General features: G+C 39.9%; 1 protein-coding gene across 1 annotated transcript in view; it reads right to left on the reverse strand.

The window, feature by feature from the left end:
• slc6a2 (solute carrier family 6 member 2) overlaps positions 1–14,793 on the reverse strand; it is a 34,317-nt gene extending 19,524 nt beyond the window's left edge. The window contains exons 1-4 of the mRNA XM_028574503.1: positions 14,673–14,793; positions 13,851–14,295; positions 11,935–12,066; positions 5,815–6,052 (exon numbers count right to left, since the gene is read on the reverse strand). Of these exons, the coding sequence (XP_028430304.1) occupies positions 5,815–6,052; positions 11,935–12,066; positions 13,851–14,145 (665 nt within the window). The 5' untranslated portion in view covers positions 14,146–14,295; positions 14,673–14,793. The remainder of the gene's footprint in view (positions 1–5,814; positions 6,053–11,934; positions 12,067–13,850; positions 14,296–14,672) is intronic.
• Between the last annotated feature and the right edge of the window lie 7,546 nt (positions 14,794–22,339).

Consider the following 22,339-nt stretch of genomic DNA (forward strand, 5'->3'; position numbering starts at 1 on the left):
TGTCCTATCATCTGGTGATATTATGGGCTCACCTGCATTACTATGTCTTGTGTTGAAAATGTTGTACAGCTAACTTAAAGAGCCAACCACGAAAGAAAATGGACTTACAGTAATACATGACAATATGTTTTTTCTCTTCACTTTTTTTTCCCAAGACTTTCCTCAATAAAGTTAGCATGTGATGTTACGGATAAACAGCGGAACTGGATTTGGATCTGATACTTAGATTGCTTACACAACAGCCCGAGACAAAACACCCTCAGGAACACGCAAACTAAAGTATGTTCAGACATGCAATCCGAGGGGACCAAAGGATCTGTGAAACTCCTCTTCATCATTTACTTATCTGTCGCTGATAATAAATTCAAAGTTATTGGGTCCATGGGGACGCAGATAGTGGCGTGAATACGTCAGTTTATTTGTGGAGGGAAATTTAGAGTCTATGCACTGACCTGAGGGCCTCGTAGTGTTATGTTGTAATGCGTCAAGGCCTCCTTGTACATCTGATAGCATTGGTAGTGCACTGCCAGTAAATAACATCACTATAACATCAATCAAGGTCCCATTGGCCCAGTTACTCTAAACACATTTATTCTTATCGTTACTTAGCTGCTATCCTAACACTCAATGTTACCATTAGTTGGTCTCTGTGTACTTTAGGCTGGCACACTATTGCATGCAGCCTGTTCTTCATGTTGGTTACAGAATGTGAAATAGGGCATGCAAAAATATATAAATAAAAAGGACTACAGACATTGAGTTTCAAAACACAGCTAAGTTCTATCTAGGTTCTATCTCATTTCAACCTGATTTATTTAATTAATTACAAATGCACTATACTTGTTATTTTAAATGTACAGTAATTCTTTGAACAAATGTGTTACATGGCATGTGCGATTGAAGTGAAAACAATCTTCTCAAGTGTCTATGTAATTAGATTTTTTTTGTTTAAATGAGGGTCATTTTTTAAGTCTAGTTATCCTTGACATGAAATCAGATGTGGTTGCTTCAGGCTAGATACAAAGAGAAGGGATATGGGTCCATGCTAATGAAACAAGTTGTTGTCATCATTTCTTTCAAACGTTTTCTTTTTCTATTCCTGAAAACTTTGTAACTGAATCGGATATACATTATTGTATGGCTACTTGACTGATTAGGGGGACTTACACAGAAAGCTCAGTGTTTGTCCAAAGATGTAATACTTTCTGGGACAATAGTGTGCTTCCATGAATGCCACACACACTCAATCATCAAGCAGATTAAATATGCATAATGGTATGCATGTCCACTTTGTATACCCACTTGATTACTTTTCCAGTGTAAACACATTACATACGTAAAGCCCAGCTATAGAATTGAGACCTGCCAGCCTGAATTTTGACTTTTGCCCGTGACCTTAAGGGCCAGGTTATGCTTAAAAATAACTAGATCTTACAACATGTAGAAGTGTTTATAGCTGTTCTGAGAGGCCACATTTGAAGGCAAGGTAAAAACCCAACTATCATAGAGATGGGCGAGATGCGATAATTGTTTGAATCCTAAAAGACAGTCATAGTGTTGCACTCGGTTGTACAGATCAAAAGTGGCAGAAGTAAAATAGAATAAAAAAGAGCTTGAAAAACAAGTTTAAACCCTGCTAATTTTCTCAGTTCCACACACCTGGCCGTCTACTGCTTGGAGTTGGCGTGAATGTCAGACGCTGGTTTCGAAAAAAGTTACAGAAAATGATGGATGCAACCATCCCCTGTCCAACAGGTGTGGAGGAAGGGGGTTTCCAAAGATTTTCGACCTGCGCCCTTCTGATGAAGCATACTGGCAGCTTTGGAACTCTCTGAAAGCCCATCTGAACTTCTTCATGATTTCTATGCCTTAATAGCAATGAGATAACATTAAAGGGTAACTACCGTTTTTTTCAGCCTGGACCCTATTTTCCTATGTTTGTGTGTCTAAGTGACTGATGGAAACAACAATTTGTTGGTCCAGTATTAAGCAAGATCTCTACAGTCGGCAGCAGCTAAACAAGCTATAATGTAAGTTAATATGGCAGTTGTTCAGCTTGTATTAACTTTCACAAAAGTGCTTGTTTTGCCACTTACAGGCTCAGATAATATTCTAAGTGTCTGACAACATTATGGAAAGGCTTTCTAAGGAGTTCGACCCTTCTGTTAAAGAGTAAGAGATCCTTTTTTTAAACATAAAAACATCTGCGAAATTGCATTCGCTAAACCCACCAGACTCCATGTAAATAAACAGTAATTTTAGCATCGTAAAATACACTTCATTCAAAGTCGATAGAAACAAAATAAAACTATGAAAAGCCGTTTTGGGTCGTCTATCACAACTCTAGTTTTGGTTGAAATGAACACAGTTTATCGATTAACATATGAAAATATGTTGATCTCTATACACGCGAAAAGTATTGCTTTTTTAAATGGAGTCTGGTAGGTTTAGCGCTAGAGACTTCAGAGCTGTTACTGGTTAAACAGAAAGGTCTCAAAGAGGTTTCAAAGGTCTAACTGTGAAGGTATCCTTTCCATAATGTTGTCGGGCAATTAGAATATTAATCTGAGCCTGTCAGCAGCAAAAAGAGCACTTTTGTGAAGGTAAATACAAGCTGCACAATTGCCCTATTAACTTACATTGTAGCTTGTTTTGCCGCTGCCGACTGCAGCAATCTTGCTTAATACTGGACCAATGTCAAAGATTGTTGTTCCCGTCAGTCACTTAGACACAAAAACATAGAAAAATAGGGTCCAGGTTGAAAAAAAACGGTAGTTACCCTTTAAGACAGCTTTATTCTGTAGAGTTCATAGGCGTGATGCTGTGATTTGGGAGGTTTTGAAGGTTTCTTTGATCTCTTCAGGTTGCACAAGTTATCAAATTAATTACAGAGAATTGCCCGGATCTCTGTTTCCAGGTCAGCTTTTTGGCAGAGGACATGTCTTCACATAGCTCCAAACAAGCCCTGTCACATGATGATGGTAAAGTCACACCAGCTTGTTCTTCTCTTGTTCTTCTTCTGTTGTAAACTTTAACTTTTAGTTTTAGTTAGGTTAGGAAATGGCTTAAAATGAATCACATACAACTTTTAAAATGAATATGTAACATGACGTCACGGACATCATTGCTTCACAGACTAAGGTCAGTAAAACTTGTTTAATTTAAAAAAAGTGACAGTTGACTTATGGTTTCACTCAGGACACAATCCCCAGCCTCCTGAGTGAAACAATGTGTTTGTTTGACCAAGCCACCTTCTTATACATAATTTGGTGCTCATATACTCACAAAAGGTTGCTAACCGTATACATACTAGGAACTATATTCTCAGAAGGTGAAACACTGATACTTGGGCGGAGTGATTAGCGCAACACCTGAAAAGCACAGTTGTTACTCTCTGCTCCTCATCGCAGGGCTTCCCGGGTGCTGCGAGCAAATCACTCCGCCCAAGTAGCAGAAGTAGCAGTGCCTCGCCTTCTGAGAATGTAGTTCCCAGTATGTATACGGTTAGAAGATGGCTGTGTCTCATGTGACCTTGTTATTTGTACATGCTGTGACTATACATATCACGACATGTAAATAGGAAAATATTGCCGTTATTTTGTCACTTATTGGGAGCAGTAGGCTAGATGGAGCCGGTTACCTCCAGGATCTGTACTAACTAGGCTTGCGGTGTGTGCGTCAGACAGAGTTACGACACGCATGGAGATGAGAAGGTTATGTATGGACTTATCTAACTCTGGGGGATACGGCGAATAAGCTAAAGTCCCAATAAATCGGTGTGTTCCATTTAACATTTATGCCGCTTTTTATGGCAACAATGGATCAAATAACTACAATTACAGTATGTGAAAGATGTCAATGTAGTGAGAAACTACCTCAGCCTCCAATTTGCCAAAAAAAATCCATTACCACAGGTCATAAGGATACCTGTGTCACCAAGTAGTCTCATCTTTCTCAAATGTAATGTTCCTTGCCATTGATAATTGCCACAATGCCATTATCTGCAGTGTCAGCAAATCAATGAAATTGCATGTTCTTTTAATGAACTAATGATCAAGCACAGTATGTTTGTCTGTGGTAATGAAAAACTTGTACTGTACATTTTAGGCAATAAATCAGCTAAAATTTTAGCCCAATAGTAATACTGTATACTGTATTAAGCACCTCTGTAATCCAGCCTAAACTCCACACCAGCTCTGGTGTAAACTAAGACTGATCGAATGTTCCATTTTAAATTAATTTGTTTGACTTTTTCCTGCAACTACGCTCATGATATCTGAACATGATAGGCTCAAAAGGATTTGTGGATGAAGATTGTAATAGGTGAAGCAAGAGAATTGTTGACTCAGTTGGCCTCACTCTCTCATGCTGTGCCTTGGCATTGCTTCTGTGCACATAGCTAGCTGTAAGCAGGAGGATTTAATGTCCCCTACAGAGCCTAACCCCATGCAAGATCTGTCTTGAAGTACCGTATTGTCGTTAGTCTGTCTATGCACATCTACTGATTTCCCATAAGTCAGGTGTAATCGTCAACTTGAAACACAGTCTGCCTTCTGATTTTAGGCACCGTGTCTACTCTTTGAGCAATATTGCTTCAGTTTTTTTAAAGTCTGTAGTAATTCACAAGGCTCGAGCTTTTATGTGAATGCTGACCTCGCGTTAAGTGAAAGTGTTAACATACTTCAAAATATATCAAGTTCGAAGGTTCCTCAAAGTGTAAATGATATCCAGACATACTGATTAAATAAACATACTGTACGAGACTGTGCAGCCCAGCAGAATGGGAGTGGAACTTTACACAAGCTCCATTTTTTGTAGAGATGCATGCTCAAAGTATTCTGTGCGTCACGCTTAGCATGTGTCCCTTTTACTGTCCAAGTCACTCCACAGACTTCCTCTGGGCTGCACAGTCAAGTCTTCACAGAAGCTGGGGAAGAACTGGCTGTCTTTGAAGTATAAACAGTTGGAGCTTTTTCATGCACTTCAAAGAGTGCATTTGAACTTTTTTATGTATACACCTTTTATAGTGCAAATATTTATGGCTGGTTAGTTTTGGAGTCCTCTACTCGTGTTTCAGACTGGTCACCGCGTTCATGTGGATACTGGTGCACTCACTGATGTACATACTGTTCTAGTATAATTCAGACAACATGAAACAAAACATGAAAGCTTCACTTCCATATGAAGCAGTTTGTTTTTGGGTGGGCTGTATTCAAAGTACTGACTCAGCAAATTTGCGTGAGTTTAAAGTCTCAAAATCAAACAAACATCCAACAATGGAGAATGAATGAAACATGCAAACATAGATGGTGTTATGAAGACAGCGGCTGTATTTACATGCAGGCCAGAGCTTTGATCTTTTTGCATTCATGAATGTACTGTAATCATCAAAATATTTGAATAGCAGCATCTATCCGTGTAACAGTCATTCAGATTACTGCATTTTGCCATTTACCAAATAGCATGACTTTTGATTTTCAAATGATTTCAGAATAAATTCAGTTTTCGTTAAAGCGTTGCCAGAGAGAGTAGTATTAGATCAACAGAAATTGCACAGCAGTGTGACTGTGCGTTACTTGATCTGATGTGTTAATTTGCTATTGGTTTGGCAAAATGGGTTGGAAGGGAATTTAATTGTGTCTGTCAATAGGTGTGATGTAAAAGATGTCATGTTTCTGTTAAAAATGGAAACAGTCAGATTGAAGTCTTTCTATTACATTTTTTTCTAATGATGCATAAAATGTAAATCATGCAATGGCCCACACAGGTCACTCTCTGATAAGTGAATTACTCTGAATTTCAGAAATCACTCACTCATAGTACTCAGCTGCCGGGGTGATCTTGTACTTGGCGTAAGATGTTCCATTGCCGATGACGGATCCGTTGAGGACTTTGGGGTCGGTGCAGTTCTCACTGTTCCAAATGTTGCCACATTTCAACCACGGCAGCTCATTGGTCATGGAGGAGAACAGGTAGTAGAGAGACCAGGCAATGATGACATTGTAGTAGAAGCCAACGTACAGGGCTATGAGGATCACAGTATAGCCCACACCTGAGGAACACAGAGTTATTAGTGAAGAAGAACAAAATGGTGGTTTACACTCACACTGTGCTCAGTGCAGTTGCAGCCCAGTGCAAATTGACTTAATACACATTTTCTTTAGAGACAACCATGTTTGATTCATTTTCTGCTGTTAATATATGTTTCATAAAGTGAAATGTTTCCAAATAATTTGAATAGATACATGCTGCATCTCGGTATTGCTGATACATGCAGATACACATTGAAACAGGGTGATATTTGCTTTATTGTGTGTGATAACATTGATTTAATTAATTAATTAATTTTAGAAACACCCATAACTGTTTCTCTTGTGTAGTTATGCACCAGATGAAAAATAACTTACTGAACAGCAATGTTGTTTACAAACTGAAGCTTTTACACGCACAGATTTCCCTGTTTGCTGATTGACTGTAAGATATGTACCTCCGCCAGGTGGTGTAGTTTCACTGTGAACACATACTGTAATATTCCTAAGAACATCACATTGCCCTTTTCTTTTTTAAAGCAATTACCAATATAATGCTTTGACTCTCTGACACATATCAAACCAATTTCAACAGTTTTCTTACTGCATTGAACATCATATGAATAAAAAGTTAAATTGTGTGGTAATTTCTGAGTGCACGCGTCTAACTACGTGGATCCAGTTTAGCAATCCCTCAGCAACTTTTAGTGGCAAAAGTCTTCTACAGTCAATGTCTCTCAACACATGACTACTGTATGTGGCTAAGAGATTGTCCACTTGTCCACTAACTTGACACTGTCCACTAACAGTCAATGAGCTGCGTGTAGTCCCTCAGGTAGGCGGGAGGACATCTGTTGTGCCTTGAGGGGTACCTTGGTGTTGTTGTGATCATAAAGTCATCATTGTAATCACAATCACCATGGGGAACAGGATCTGGTGGTATGTTCAATAGCTCTGGAGCTATCTTCTTCAAGAATTCCTGACTAGGGCTGGGGCGGTTACCGAATTACCGAATTACCGCAATACCGCGGTCACGTCACGCCTACCACTAGAGTTAAAGGATGACCTTGGATGTGCAGGTGGAAATGCTCACAGCTCCACAGAATTGCCAGCACTTCCTTTTCTATCTGGGAGTATCTCCTTTCCACATTGCTGATAGACCGACTAGCGTAGTATTATGTCTTTCACCTGTTTTCAAAAATTTTGCAGAGTACCGTGTCCAACAGGGCTAGCATCAACAATGAGTTATGTCTCTCTACCTGGGTCGAAGTATAACATTGGAGTGTCATTGGTTAGTCTTTCAGTGTCAGCTTGCTGTCCTGGGACCCATACCCAAGGTGTGTCTTTTCTGGTGAGCTTGCGACATGGTTGCAAGACCCAGTACTTTTGATTTCACCTGGATTTTGGGGGTCTGCAGCATACTAAACTGCAGCAACTTTCTTGGGATCGGCTGAAACACCTTGTGCACAGAAGATAAAACTGAAGAACTCAAGCCTGGACTTGTTGAACTCACATTTTTTCATGATTGAGTGTGAGACCGCTTTCTCTGAGTGTTCCCTCTCTATGGCCGTGTTAGCTTGGCACATGTCAACACAAATTCTTACTTTGTCAGGGTCTTTCAGCTTGGGAGGTGGGGTGACAGGCGATACTCATCACTAGTGCCAGTGACCTCCTCAATGATGTAATCTGCCTCCAGTTTTCCAAGCTCATCCTCAACCTCCAAGAGGATGTGGAATGGCAGACGTCAATGTGGTTGGTAAGGTAATTTGATGTCAGGATTTATGTGAAGCTTTACCTGAAAGTCTTTTAGTTTTCCGGTTCCTTAAAACAGTTCAGGATGACGTTCCACCAGCTTTGCAACACTGTGGTGTCGATACTGCTGTGACTACTTTAACCAGTCCCAGTGCATTGGATGCTTTGTAGTTGAGAACATTGAGTCTGTCATCTTTAATCACAAAAAATGTACACATTGTCTTGTTCTGCCTTTTCTCTACACTGCACTTGAAAGCACCACTGACAGGCAATGGAACATTGATGCAGAGCTTTTTGGTGGGGCTAAATTGTGGACGTGGCATCAGTTTCTCAAAACTTTATCAATTTCACTGATAAAGTTTGATGAATCAATTAAAACTAGCATGCTACTGCCATTCAGCTTGACGTGGTTCTGTGACAGCTCTGAGATATTTTCAGCATCAACTACAACAGGCTGTTCTCATGAACCCTTCGTACATATAGCTACGGAAAGTAATGCACTGTAATTCATATGTATTCCACATATTTATTACTGTATGCACTGCAATGACTGCCGATGTGTAAGAGTAGGGCCGCTCGATTATGGGAAAAAATATAATCATGATTATTTCGGTCAATATTGAAATCCCGATAATTTAACACGATTACTCGTTGAGTTCTGGAAAGATGTTGCCATTAATTAACTTTAAAAAAAGTGGGAAAAGTTTAATAAATCAACAGTAAAAAAAAAACTGTGAACTTTGCCTTAATATTTTTCCTATTGAAACTTTATTTTTTCAGAGAAAAGAGAAAATAAGAGTTTATGTGCAAAACATAATGAGATAAATAATTGTTTTTCTCGATTATTCTGTTTTTGTAATCATTGGGAGCCAAAATCATAATCACAATTAAATTTTGATTAATTGCACAGCCCTATATAAGAGCGTGAAGAGAGTTGTGGTGGATGGATAATGGGTCATTAAACACAGGGCTTTCAAACGGGAAAGCAGAGTTCGTGTCACGGAAAACGTTTAGGGAAAAACACAAGACTTTCCTCCAGGAAACGGGTATTCGTGTCCCAAGAGTATTACTTAAGGGAACTGGTGTTTTAACCCAAACCACAATCTTTTTTCTAATCTTAAACTCATAGTAGCTATAGCTCATAGTCACCTTTTGTCGGCTAAACTTAACGGCATTGGCCGCTGAAACGACTGGGACCTCACGGTGCCCTGTACCCGGCTAACAGTAACCTTTCCTTTTTAGCGATCTTTCCTTAAAGACCGCTAAACTGAACTGTCATGTGACTGGTTGCCACGTGACCGGCCGGCGGTCGCTGTAATTTTGTAGGCTATTATAGGAATGGTCGTGCATACGTTTTCATACGATATCATACAGACCCGTTCATGAAACTGCATTGACTATAAAAACTGGCATCATCACAGCTGTAAGAGTTGTGTTTTCTCACCTGGTGCAGGTTTTGTTATGGGTGCTAATTTTAACTAGTCTTTTTGGTGCATACACTGAACTGTCACATCGCCATTTCACAGTAACATTTTGTTGGATTAAATTAACTGTCACAACCGTTGTCAACAATGTCACCTAACGGTGACCGGTAGCTGCATAACAATCAACTTTTTGTGGCTAAACTCAACTGTCACATTTGAAGGCAAGGTAAAAACCCAACTATCATAGAGATGGGTGAGATGCGATAATTGTTTGAATCCTAAAACACAGTCATAGTGTTGCACTCGGTTGTACAGAACAAAAGTGGCAGAAGTAAAATAGATTAAAAAAGAGCTTGAAAAACAAGTTTAAACCCTGCTAATTTTCTCAGCTCCACACACCTGGCCGTCTACTGCTTGGAGTTGACGCGAATGTCAGACCCCGGTTTCGAAAAAAAGTTACAGAAAATGATGGATGCAACCATCCCCTGTCCAACAGGTGTGGAGGAAGGGGGTTTCCAAAGATTTTCGACCTGCGCCCTTCTGATGAAGCATACTGGCAGCTTTGGAACTCTCTGAAAGCCCATCTGAACTGCTTCATGATTTCTATGCCTTAATAGCAATGAGATAACATTAAAGGGTAATCACCGTTTTTTTTCAGCCTGGACCCTATTTTCCTATGTTTTTGTGTCTAAGTGACTGATGGAAACAACAATTTGTTGGTCCAGTATTAAGCAAGATCTCTACAGTCGGCAGCAGCTAAACAAGCTATATTGTAAGTTAATAGGGCAGTTGTCCAGCTTGTATTAACTTTCACAAAAGTGCTTGTTTTGCCACTTACGGGCTCAGATTAATATTCTAAGTGTCTGACAACATTATGGAAAGGCTTTCTAAGGAGTTTGACCCTTCTGTTAAAGAGTAAGAGACTGCTGGACAATTGCCCTATTAACTTACATTGTAGCTTGTTCTGCCGCTGCCGACTGCAGCAATCTTGCTTAATACTGGACCAGTGTCAAAGATTATTGTTCCCATCGGTGACCGGTAGCTGCATAACAATCAACTTTTTGTGGCTAAACTCAACTGTCACGACCGCTGTGACGGCCGTCACCTCACAGGGACTGGTACTTAGCGTCAGAGCCACTTTTCTGTGGCTAAACTTAACTGCCATGTAGGTGTAACAGGTGACCAGTCGCCATAATTTCATGAGATATCATACAAATCGTTGTGCACGATAAATCGTTGCACACATCTTTCCCTCAGCAATGTAGTGGTGGGTACATTCACATTGTCATTCATCAAACCAAGTTTTCACACACATCCACTGGGCGCTAATGCTTACTTTCCAACATTTGGCACTTTTCTCTTAAGTACATTTTGGGAGGAGTTGTTTTGTCTCTACTGGAATGTGATATCCTTACATAAAAACAGAGAAGCCAGAAATCCATCACCTACTCATTCTCGGCAGGAAAAAAGCAAACCCTCCTCAGTCCTGAAGCCAACAAAAGCAATGAATGGTGCTGATTCAATAGTGCAGACTGAGGTACTTATCTGCCAGTAGCCTATTTTGAAACATGATGCTTCATAAAATAATCTGTTGTATGAGGGACTACAACATAAGAAAAAGTCAGGCTTCCAGATGCATGTTATTAGATCTCATTTTCTTTATAGTGAAGTCCAAATCACAGGGAAAAAGATCTTCTTGTAGTTGCTATAATTAACTTTATTCAAGTTTCAGTTTAAGGTTTAAACAACATAAATCTATGCTAGTCTAGCATTTTATAATGTGCTCAAAGCCTTCTCTAGTCTGACTATCAGCAGACCAAGCTCAATCTTTTAAGATTGAACATTAGTCTGGGGAGTCTGCTCTGTATTTTCTCTGAACAAGAGGCGTGATCAACGGGCATAGTTCAAATGACTCTGTACGCAATTGGATAGTCCTTCAACCAATCAGACCAATGATCGAGGTGACGTAGCAGCGACAGCGGCATCAACGGGTTGCTGCGCTTCGGTGGCCAAATGCAAACAAGAAGCTGCTTGGTCGCTTCTCTATCGTCATCGCGCCAATAGCTCGCCAGGTGGATAAGCCAGTTTGTGATTGGTCCCCGCAAAATTGTAACGGAAACAGGATAGTTAAACGTACAGGTTTCCAGCCTGAGCTGCAGGGCGAAATCAAATCGGGCTGGGTTACCCAGTCTAAGCCTTCTCTATAACAATAGTACATAATATATCTTTGATTGTTTGATCTGAGATTTTTGGTTGCGTCTCAGATTAATTTAATTGGATTGCCTTACAATAACATTGACCCCAACTGCGTTCCTCAGCATGCCATGGACACTAGCCTGGTTTGCTTTTGCTTCACTCATTTTAAATCGACATTTAAAACAAGAATATAGACAGGGGTATAAGGTTGGAAGTACAAGCGGAGAAAGGTCAGAAAAATACAGAGAGGTGAAACAGAGAAAGAGGCGATGTGACAGAGATTAGTTATAAGTGACACTTATGAACCTATGAGGGTTATTAAAGGACACGAACAAAGAGATGAATGAAAAGGGCACGGCACTAAAGAGAAGCAACAAAAGATCATGACTGAGCTTTACAGTTAAAAGACGGTAAAGAAAGGCTGAAGTAAATAGTTCACAGGTGTGTGTGTGTGTGTGTGTGTGTGCGTGCGTGTGTGCGTGCGTGCGTGCATGCGTGTGTGTGTCTGTGTCTGTGTGTCTGTTAAAGCTCACCTTTGAAGACAGGGCAAATTTTCCAAACTGTAGCCGCCCCTTCCCTGTTGTACTGGCCCAAGGCAAGTTCCATGTAGAACAATGGCATCCCCGCAATAACCAAGAAAAGAATGTACGGGATCAAAAAGGCACCTGGAAAGAGAAATCATTTCATGTTTACATTCTTAAGTATTTTTTAGCTAATTTCCCGCTAGCGTGACTTTAGCTTACAGTTAAAATATGCTGTAAAATAGGTGCTCAATGTAGAAATAAGTGCTATGCCAAAACAAAATACTAAAAGAAAAAAAGGGGGAGAAAAAAAGGCAGGAAGGCTCACAGCTATTTTCATGTTGTGCCTCAGCAGCCCATCCATCAACAAGGAAATGACTTCCTGTAACTGAATTGTTCTTGACATTGTCCATCACAAATGACACATTATCTACAGTAATGAATACATTTTGCTGAGGGCCAATATGATTGACAGGACAGTGGTGGAGTTGACCTTTTGTGCCACTGAACACAAACTGTTGATTTTCGCCATGTGAATCTACACTCAGGCAAAGAGAAGCCAGGGCACACATTGTAGTGAGCACTCTGTTGATGAGGATTGTTGAGGGTAAAACAACACTATATTTAAAACAATCCTTTGTTGATTCAACTACACACAATGTACTTTTTTTTTCTCTCTCTCACTACAGTGCAGCTTCAGAGCTGAATAGTTTTGAAAACTGATTGACACTTACTGAATACACCTGAGCTCGGACACTTTTTACGTTAGACCAGGCAAATAAGCCTTACACTATATTTTCAACTGGAAAAAGCAGATATTTATAGGGTTTACAAGTCAACGCTAAAACATTCCATGAATCATTTGACAATATAAAACACCAAAGGTGGGTTTTAGAGCTACAGTGGCTTTACACATGGGCATGACTTTATGAAAGGGGACATTTTCTACCTTGTGTAAGCTAAAACACTTTCTAGTGAACCATGGATTTAAAGGACTGAAAGTAGCACAACATTAAAGCCATTTCAAAATCCATCCATCCATTATCTGTAACTGCATATGCTTCACAGTGTCATGGGGGTCGGGAGCCGATCCTAGCTTACATTGGGGGCAATTTTAAAATAACAATGTAACTAGTTAATTAAGACAGTTTTTGTGCTATTTTTTTAAACATTTGAATTGAAAACAGAAACACTGAAGATAAAACACTGTTTTTAAAACAACCTTAGTTGTTAGTGATTCAACTACACACACTACTTTCTTTGCCCTGCTCGCTACAGTGCACCTTCAGTTTTTAATAGTTTTCAGTGTGGTTATTCTGTATCCAGACTTGCTGAGTAACCAGGATTCCTGACATTTTTCGTGAATTATATGACCTTTTACATGATAGTCAGTTTACACAGTATATTTTTCCCATGTGAATGCCTTGAAGAAATTAGGCCTTTCCATGATCATGTAAGCTACAGTAAATGACCTTCCCCCATTAATACACCTGGGACAATTAAACAGCTGATTCAAGAATATTAAAGGAACTAGAATTAGAAAACCAACATAGCAAAATAACAGAAATCTTATCTAAATCGAAGCTAAATAACTGGAGCTGGAGCTTTGTTAGACAGTGTCAAAACAACTTGAAAAATTTGAAAGAATAAAAAATAAGGAGGCTTTGGCACCTGACCCCTAAATGAATGAAAGAAGACAGAACATCAATGAAGAAAAAAAAGTACTTACATTTTTCTGTGGGGACTTATTATAACTTGCAGTATACCTGGCCGACCCAGTCACGCATTGTAAAATCGATTCTTATGTTTCTACAAGGATTAAGTACCTCAGCATGGCGACGCGCCGTGATAAGTTTTGGGACCTCTTTTAAATTGTTAAGACGTCTGTGCACGCGCTTTAATCTATCAGACATACATGGTTTACTCACCTCCTCCATTTTTGTAGCACAAGTAAGGAAATCTCCAAACATTGGCCAGGTCAACCGCGAAGCCAATAACCGACAGGAGAAAGTCTATTTTCTTGCCCCAAGTTTCTCGCTCGTCCTCGGTGGATCCGGGAGGACCTGCGAGGTGGCCAGGGGTGGGAATGATGGAGGAACTGGTGTACTGGACGCCATTCTGGTCCTTCACCAGTATCAGTTCAACCTCTTTTTTTTCCACATTGCACTGTTTCAGCGGGGCCACCGACGAGAGCTTGTGTTCTGGCAGAACCTGGATATTCATCTTCTTCTGGTGCTCTCACGGCCCCCTGCGCCTTCGGGCGGAGCTGGTGGTGTGAGCCGGTGCGCTTAAGGACGACAATCCCGCTGACAATACACCGAATAAGCGAATGTTCTCCACCGAAAATACAGCTGATACCTCCGCGTACACGGACTGGAGAGGAGGGGAGACAGAGAGTTTGGAAAGGTTTGGTGTTTGTGCGTAAAGTTTAATTACAGCGAAAAATACAGGTTAGGACTGCATGGGGTGGGATAGGTGACACTATTCCTCCTATAGCAGTAAGACCTAATGTCTGTGTGCTACTAATACCTGCACATTTTTCAAATAAAATATTGCATGTGTAGTCTGATTCCCAGCAATAGCAGGTGAAAGACGCGAATTCGTCTCCACGTCAGCCCGCGCGCTGAACGTATTTAGCGCTATCAAACAATCACCTAAAAACATCATAAGGATAAGGACAAAGATAAATGATTATTTGAATATGTCACCGTTACTAAATCTATTTAAAGCTGAAAGGCTTTCCTCCGTACTTGGTAAAGCTAGGGACACTTCTCCATGACCCGATGCTGCTGTTGTCCAGATGCATCTGAGGGAAGACTGCCCATTGTGAAGCAACTATAAGACTCGCCTTCTCCACGGATACGATATCAAATGCAGGCTTTTAAATCGGGTTGCTCTCTCTCTTCCACGTGGTATTTTATAATTGAACACTTTCTCTCCAGTATGATGACTTGGGATGATCGCTTTTTTTTTTTTTTTTTTTTTTTTTTGTCTGAGCTCAAGTTCCCATAAACTTTTGCATCTGCTTTTGACTTGTCAGCGCAACAGTCAGTCGGGAGCACACTGGTTTTAAGATGAATCTACGTAGAGTGGAAAATAATATGACTTCTTACCTTTTCCATAAATCAAATGTTCTGTTTTAGAAAACCTCGAGGTGAACTTTATAAGCCATGGGCGTGTGCATTTATTTGAGAAGAGTTTTCCATGTCAAGAATAGAATAAAATAAAAGGAGAATAAAATAAAACGACGGATCATGTATTTGCTTTTCAGATTTAAGCCTGGATATAACAATGTTCAATAGACATTCGATCACTGTACCTTCAACTCCATATTAGTGCTTGGATTTCACATGCAGTAAAAACTTTTTTTAATGTTTTAATTTGGACTTTATCTGTTTCTTCTCTGTACTAAACAGATTGAATTACATTTTTCTAAGAAGCCATGAAAGCATTGTGTTCTATGTGTAATTCAATTCTACAGCAGCTTTAGCCAGGGGCAATGCTTTTTATTAGATATGGTTGATCAGTTCATCCCATTTAAGTCAATGAATGTTCTCTTTGCTCTCCAGTGCTTGTTTTATAAAACCCTAATAGGGCTGGTTTTGGGCGTTTTGTTTGTGAAGATTGAATAATTGCAGCGATGGTAAAGCAAAGGACCAGGTAACAAGGAAGGATAATGTGTTATTACTGTTGTTCTCTCTTGAGTTAGTTCTATTCTTTTGCACTTTGTTTTATATTGTCAGGTATCTCTAGCCAAGAATTACCATCATGGTAGTGTTTGATGGGGGGGTGTATTTCTTAATGTGTACTAGTGTGATGTTGTACATTCAACAACTGTATTTCTTAAAATGTTAAAAATTAAAATAATCCAGAGTAGCATAGTTTGATTGAAACCATCCATCAGAAGTGACTTACAAATGTAAAGCAGGTGCATATTGAGAACAGACAGTAACAAGTAGGAACTGAACCTGTGATCGTGCACCCGCAGAAGTGTACTGCTAAAGGCAAGATGATATCCTCCTTCACCTGTTACCTTTATCATCCTGAATTCCAGCTTCTTTTTCTTAAGGTTCAGGCTCTCCCATGTTGACCCTTGGATGAGAATCTAATGAAACAAGACGCAGCCTCTCAGCAGTCGCAGTATGACCCTCTGGGTTTAACCCGAGCATTTGGTTGGGGTCACAGCGAAGATCTCTACTTCTGTTCCTTTCTGTCCATTTGCCTCTGCACTTGCTTGTGCATACATGCACTGCTTCTTCCTTACATTACCATTCCGCCACCTTTTTCTAGAGTGGTAGGGGTGTTGCACAGGGGGTGTATAAGGGGTGGTGGCAGGTCAACAGTAGAATCCACATAGAAGTGGTATACAGCATTTTAAAGCTGATCATTGTAATGAGTTAGGATTAGGGTTATTAACCCTAATGGCATTAAATTGTTGAAGCAGTTTTTTGGTTGATACCATTTGTTACACAGATTTGGTGAACAATTTAACCATGTTTTACGACTAATTAATTGATACACTGTAAAAAAATAAATAATAAGTTTCTCATTTTTCGTCAGCAATACATTTGATTTCATTTCATTGTGTCAACAAAATACATATTTTTGTCCAAGGGACTTGAAACATTGCGTTGCTCTGACTATTATAATTGCAAGTTGCCAGTTGATATTAGTTGTTGAAAGCTTGAGAATTAGTTGGTGGACACATTTTTATTTAATTTTTTAGCCTCGACTATTATCGTTATGTTGACAGCGCAATCCAGAAAGAGTTGTTAAAACTCAAAATAATTTACAGTGTAAGAATTGTGGGGGGAAAAATCCCTTCAAAATACCACATTAAGACACCAAGATCTTGAGGAATACCATGCTGTGATTTGGTATCAAAAACGTTTGAGTGTTGGAGATTGGATGGGGAGCACATCTTTTCTGGAAACTGCCTACTTTCTCTAAATGCCCTAATTCTCTAGTTTGTGGTTGTACAGTTCCATGAGGCTGTGATTATTCAAGTCATGTTATACAGTGACACAAGTTCCAGAAAATTGTCTTATTAAATTGAAATGACTTCCATGGGGACTAACAACATCACATATACACTCTGTCTCATTGAACCCAAAAGAGACTCAGCTTTCGTGTCATACCCAATATCCCCAACTCCAAGGCCCTCAGTATGCAGAAATATTCAAATACATATGATACCAATATATTCACTCTCAAGCATCTTCTATCTTCAAATCTGTGCCTGCTATAGACTTTGAAAGACAAAAACTCGTCCGGGCCCACCGACGCACACATAGATGATGGATACCCGAACCGAGCCTGTCGGGACCCAACGGTATCCGACGGGACGGGCCGGGTTCGGACAGATATTTAAATTAGAACTGATTTCGGATCGGGCTCGGTCACATCAGCGCAATAAGGCATTGAACATTTTAAATTTAAAAAAGCTTATTATGTAGGTGCACGCCTAATGTGCGCTTGTTGCCCCGTGTGCGCTGATGTGCTCATCTGTTGATATTTCCGAATGCCTTCCTACAGTTGCTTAATAAACGCGGGCGTTCCACACAAACAAACGTAGGTGTCATTAGTATGAGAAAAAAAAAACGAGATTTTATCTGTGTTGGCCTCGGTCCGGGTTCGGTTAATGCTCTGTCGGACGCGGGCCGGGCTCGGACAGAAAAATGCGGCCCGATCCGCACTGTAACGCACACGCACGCACACACACGCACGCATACACACACACACACACACACACACACACACACACACACACACACACACACCATTACGACCTCTCTTCCACCTTTTCTGTGTATTTTAAGCGTCTTGCAGTCGTGCTTATTTACTCTGCCATTAGTGTCAACTATATCATAAAACGTGTTTTAACTCCATAGTACAAATAAGAATGACTTAGAATGACCGTTTACTGACCAGTGTTTTATGACACAACTTAACTGAGCCTTTCCAGATAGGCTTTGTCACAGAAGTCATTTTGACTTATCACAGTAGGACAAGCACATGTGTAAATAGTTAAATAAATGATCGCTGAATTCTATTTAGCTGCTTTGATTTCAGGTTCCTGGCATGATGCATTGGTAGCCACCGTTAGTGTTATTAGTAACACATGCTTCTACTATGACAAGTGAAAATGTCTGCTGTGAAAAGCAGACAAACTTTGAAGTATCTTGTTGCTGAAATGTGCTATATAAATTAACGTGCCTTGCCTTTTAAAAGGCCTATTGTTTTGTGTGAGCCAGGCTTCTAAAATTTGGAAAGTGCTCATTGATACTTCAAGGGCCTTTTTCTTTTGTTGTCATTCCATAGACTTAAAGTACCAGGTCATTACCACATGATATTAGGAAAGGCAAGGCAAGGCAGTTTTATTTGTACAGCACATTTCAGCAATAAGGCAATTCAAAGTGAAACATGAAACATGAAACATGAAAAAGAACAGTTAGAAAACAATTAAAAACTATTTCAAAGCATTAAAAGACTGAGTGGGGTTTGTTTTGTTCGGCACCCCATTTAAACTCTCTGGTTTAAATCTCCCTTGGCCTCCCTGAGTGTCATTAAGCTTCTCTTTCTAGGCTTTACTAGTCTCTGCAGAATTTAAGCACCTCAGCAATGTTAAGTCTTATTCCTTACATGATGAATACATTCACTGAGAAGAAATTGTGTGAGTCAGATGTCGTCACAGAGAGAAACATTTCTTAGCAGCGCACAGCACATCTGGGAAATGGGGTTGTATATTTACCAACAAAAGGCCCAGGCCAGTAAAGTGAGTTTCTCAGCAGCAGTGCCTCATCTCGTGCTTCAGCCAACACCTACACTCCAAACAAATCTGTGAGAATGTGGTGCCATTGTCCTCAAAATGCTTGAAATAATAACCCGTTTTTTTTGTCTCCTTCATCTAAATATCAAAGAGTTTTATCTTTCACTAGGTCACAACCCTTCCATCTCAAAGTTACTGGTGAATGGAGAAGACAGCAGGGGGCACACACACAAGTTGAGTTAGAATGGTTGGTAGTAATTAAGGGGCACAATAATGGAGGCTTGACAGCAGGAGGATTGGCATTATTGCTATTTGAACTGTGAGAGTGCTTAAAAAAAGAACGTGATTGATTGACAAGTCTCAGAGAAAGATTACATCTCCCATAAGAGACGCATTTTTTTATTTACATACTGACATTTCTAATGTTCTCTTATGTAATTTTTTCGTAGGACTTATTGTTGCACTGTCATAAACACTGTAACACGTCATACGTTCTGTCACTTGGCTCCTAGAAATAAAGAGAGAAACATTGTTATCAATAATTGGACATGTTTTTTCCTCGCCTCACAAAGCGTAGAGGGATGAGTAGAAGTTTTTTTGGAATCGTGTAAACACTTCCACACCTTATTTGGCAAGTCTCACTGACAAGTAAAAGACAAATGTCTTTTCCACAACCTTGCGCTGACCCATCTTTGAATATTACACAGGAAACGTTGTTGCCCGTCATCCACAAAACATCTGGAAAAGAATCAAACGCAGAGATGTGAAACACCCAAAACAGCAAAAAAAAAAAAAAAAAACCTTGGCTGCAGATACCGCAGCAGATACCGGCGTTGGACCGCTGATGTTTCATACGGTTCCCCACATCTTGCCCTCACCGGGACCTTCACTGTTCCTATAAACCATCACACAGGAAATGAGGAACAATCACTTCCCTGAGAGAATAATAAGAGAGAGAAAGTCAACAAGGTGTCATCTGGTGTGATAAGGAAACGTAACAATGAGGTTTGGAGGAACTCCCCGAAGAGCTGAAAGAGACAGCTTGCCAGGTTCAAGACTGCAGGAGTCAAGAATGGTGCAAGATGTGTGTGTTGTTTGGACGTTGTGTTTGTAAGTGCATTATGGTCTCATTAAAAAATGTGTAGATATCCACACCGTGCCAGCGTCCATAGAAGGTAACACACCCATCAGAGCTCAATGAACTCTTTGCACTGAGAAGCTGGACATAAGCCATGTACAGTATGAGTGGACAAAGTAGTGGGTCCATTTTTTTCAAAGGTATGTTATGCTGCCAAGCATTGTTCAAAATTCAGAGAATTATATTGTAAAAGATTATACTGTACATCCCAGAGTTTGCCAAAACACACAGTGCCAGTATGGCCTGCTGAATTAAAGAGAAAGGGGCATAAAATGATGTACAAGACATCTAGAATATTTCCATTGGATGATTGATACAGCCATGAAGAACAAGGCCTCTTGGGTTAGAATATTTCCCTTAATGTAAGCATCAGATGCTAATACATGTCCTATCAAAGGCATTGTTTCAGTCATGTGTGAGAAAAAGGAGAGAACAGCTTTAACTATCCTTGAAATGTCCTCACCTTATCCACAATTTACAGTATTTTAGCTCAATCAGTAGTTCCAATCAGCAACTAACCTCTAACCTGCTGTGTAATGTTAATGCACACTGTGCTGCATGTTTGAAGCCATACATTCATGTTCGTCACGCAGGACAAAGGAGGGGTCACAGGTGTGTATACACATCCGGGTATCCTGTTGATATAAGAAGGAAGGTCTATTCTAAAGGAACTTAAAGCCAAAATAACTTAGATTTCTTCTTCTTACATAACTTTCCTATAATGTCCTTGCACTGATTAAGTCCAATCCCTTTTCACTTCAGAACAAAAGAAATTGTCTGTTTAACTATTGCATGACCAATGCATCCTTCCTTTGTATTGTATTGCTGGTAAAACTTGCATCTTGGTTCTGTATTTATAGAAATGTAAAAGAATGTGCTCGTACTCCTGGTGGATGGGCGCATTACTTTAAGTTAACTTGTGATAATACAGACAGGATTTACCATCTACTGTATAAGTCGAACCCATCAACACAATAGGTTAAATACCCTCAAAGGTTTTGAAAGAAACGGATGACTGGGTCTGAACCTGGGGTGTAGCCAGGAGGACATCCTCATTTGGCTTTAGAAAACAGGGCTACCTGGCTCACAGTAGTGTCACATCTATTAAACAGCGAGGCCTGTCGGTTCTGACCTTTCGGTCCAGCCTGGCACAGTGAGTCCCCCATCCTTATGAGGCTGGTGTCCAGCTTGTGTCCACAAACAGAGGCTGCTCACTCAATCAGGTCCTGAGGAGACCGAATTGCATTACCAACATCTCCCACAATCTACTGCGACAGGATCACCCCCTCAGGCAGAGCTGAAATGGACACAGCAATATACAACAGCCATGCAGAGGAAAGAGGAGGGATGGAGGGGTGTGGGGCCCAAAGAGGAGAGCTGGAGCTGTGGATGGGAAAGGAGTTGCGCTGCAACAATGTCACTTAATTGATTTCATGCCATCTCATCAATTTTGATTAAAATGAAATGAGCCTCTGTACGTTTGAAAAGGTTAAAACAAATTGAAAGTGGAAATCACAGCTGGTAATCACAGTTTGTCTAACAGCGGGCTTTTAATGAAGCAACCCGCTCTCCATCATTCATTTCAACCTCCTCCGCGCATATGGAGACAAGAATGCCCTTTTTGTGTGTGTTTGTGTGCCTGTGTGTGCGAGCACATTCACGTTAGTTGTATTTAAAACAGCATGTATAGCATCACGGCCTCCTTACAGATGAACTACTCTCCTGACAGCAGTGGAGCTGGAATATGCAGTTGTGCAAAAGTTTATTTATGGTCTCAACAAAAAGTAAAAAAGTAAGGCTTTGACCATTAAGCAAATGGATAAAAAAATGTCTTTACAAAAGGAAGGGACTATCTGATGAAAATGTTTATTTTCGTACACTTATTTACGTGTGACTTACACAAATTCTGTTTGAGAAAATATTGACAGAATAGACAAGCACATACGGGAAATGAATCCTTTCACATGGTAAAGAATCCTTCAGAATCTGTCTTTATCAATGCATTACAGTATATTATTCTCCAAGTCTCATACAGTATGCCCGAGTGTTTCTTTAATGATAAAATGTCCCATTAGCACACAAATACTGCATCTGTTATGATTCAATCTTCTTCTCACCTCACAATGACAATAGGTTTGGTCACAGAAAGATCAAATAAAGAAATGTAATGCAGACAAATTGAAAAATGATAGCACATACGTTTGTTTTCTTTAAGACATTGCTAAGGTTTTTGAGCATTGAACAAAAAAAGGGGGCGCTTTTATGAAATGTTTATGTTCAAGATTAAAGATTCTTTTATTTTTCTGCAGCTATGAAAGCATAAGGGATAACAGAACTCATTCACATTATCTTCTGTTTTAGTGCCTCAGGATGTAATAATAAATGTAACATTTTCACACATGCACACACACTTATGCATTATTTTAACCTTACCAATACATGCCACACAATACATCTGATTCTAATTTAAACCTCATTGTTGTCTAGCACTACCATTAATTTAAAGGACA

The sequence above is a fragment of the Perca flavescens genome, chromosome 1, assembly GCF_004354835.1.
Source record: "Perca flavescens isolate YP-PL-M2 chromosome 1, PFLA_1.0, whole genome shotgun sequence".
Lineage (NCBI taxonomy): Eukaryota > Metazoa > Chordata > Actinopteri > Perciformes > Percidae > Perca > Perca flavescens.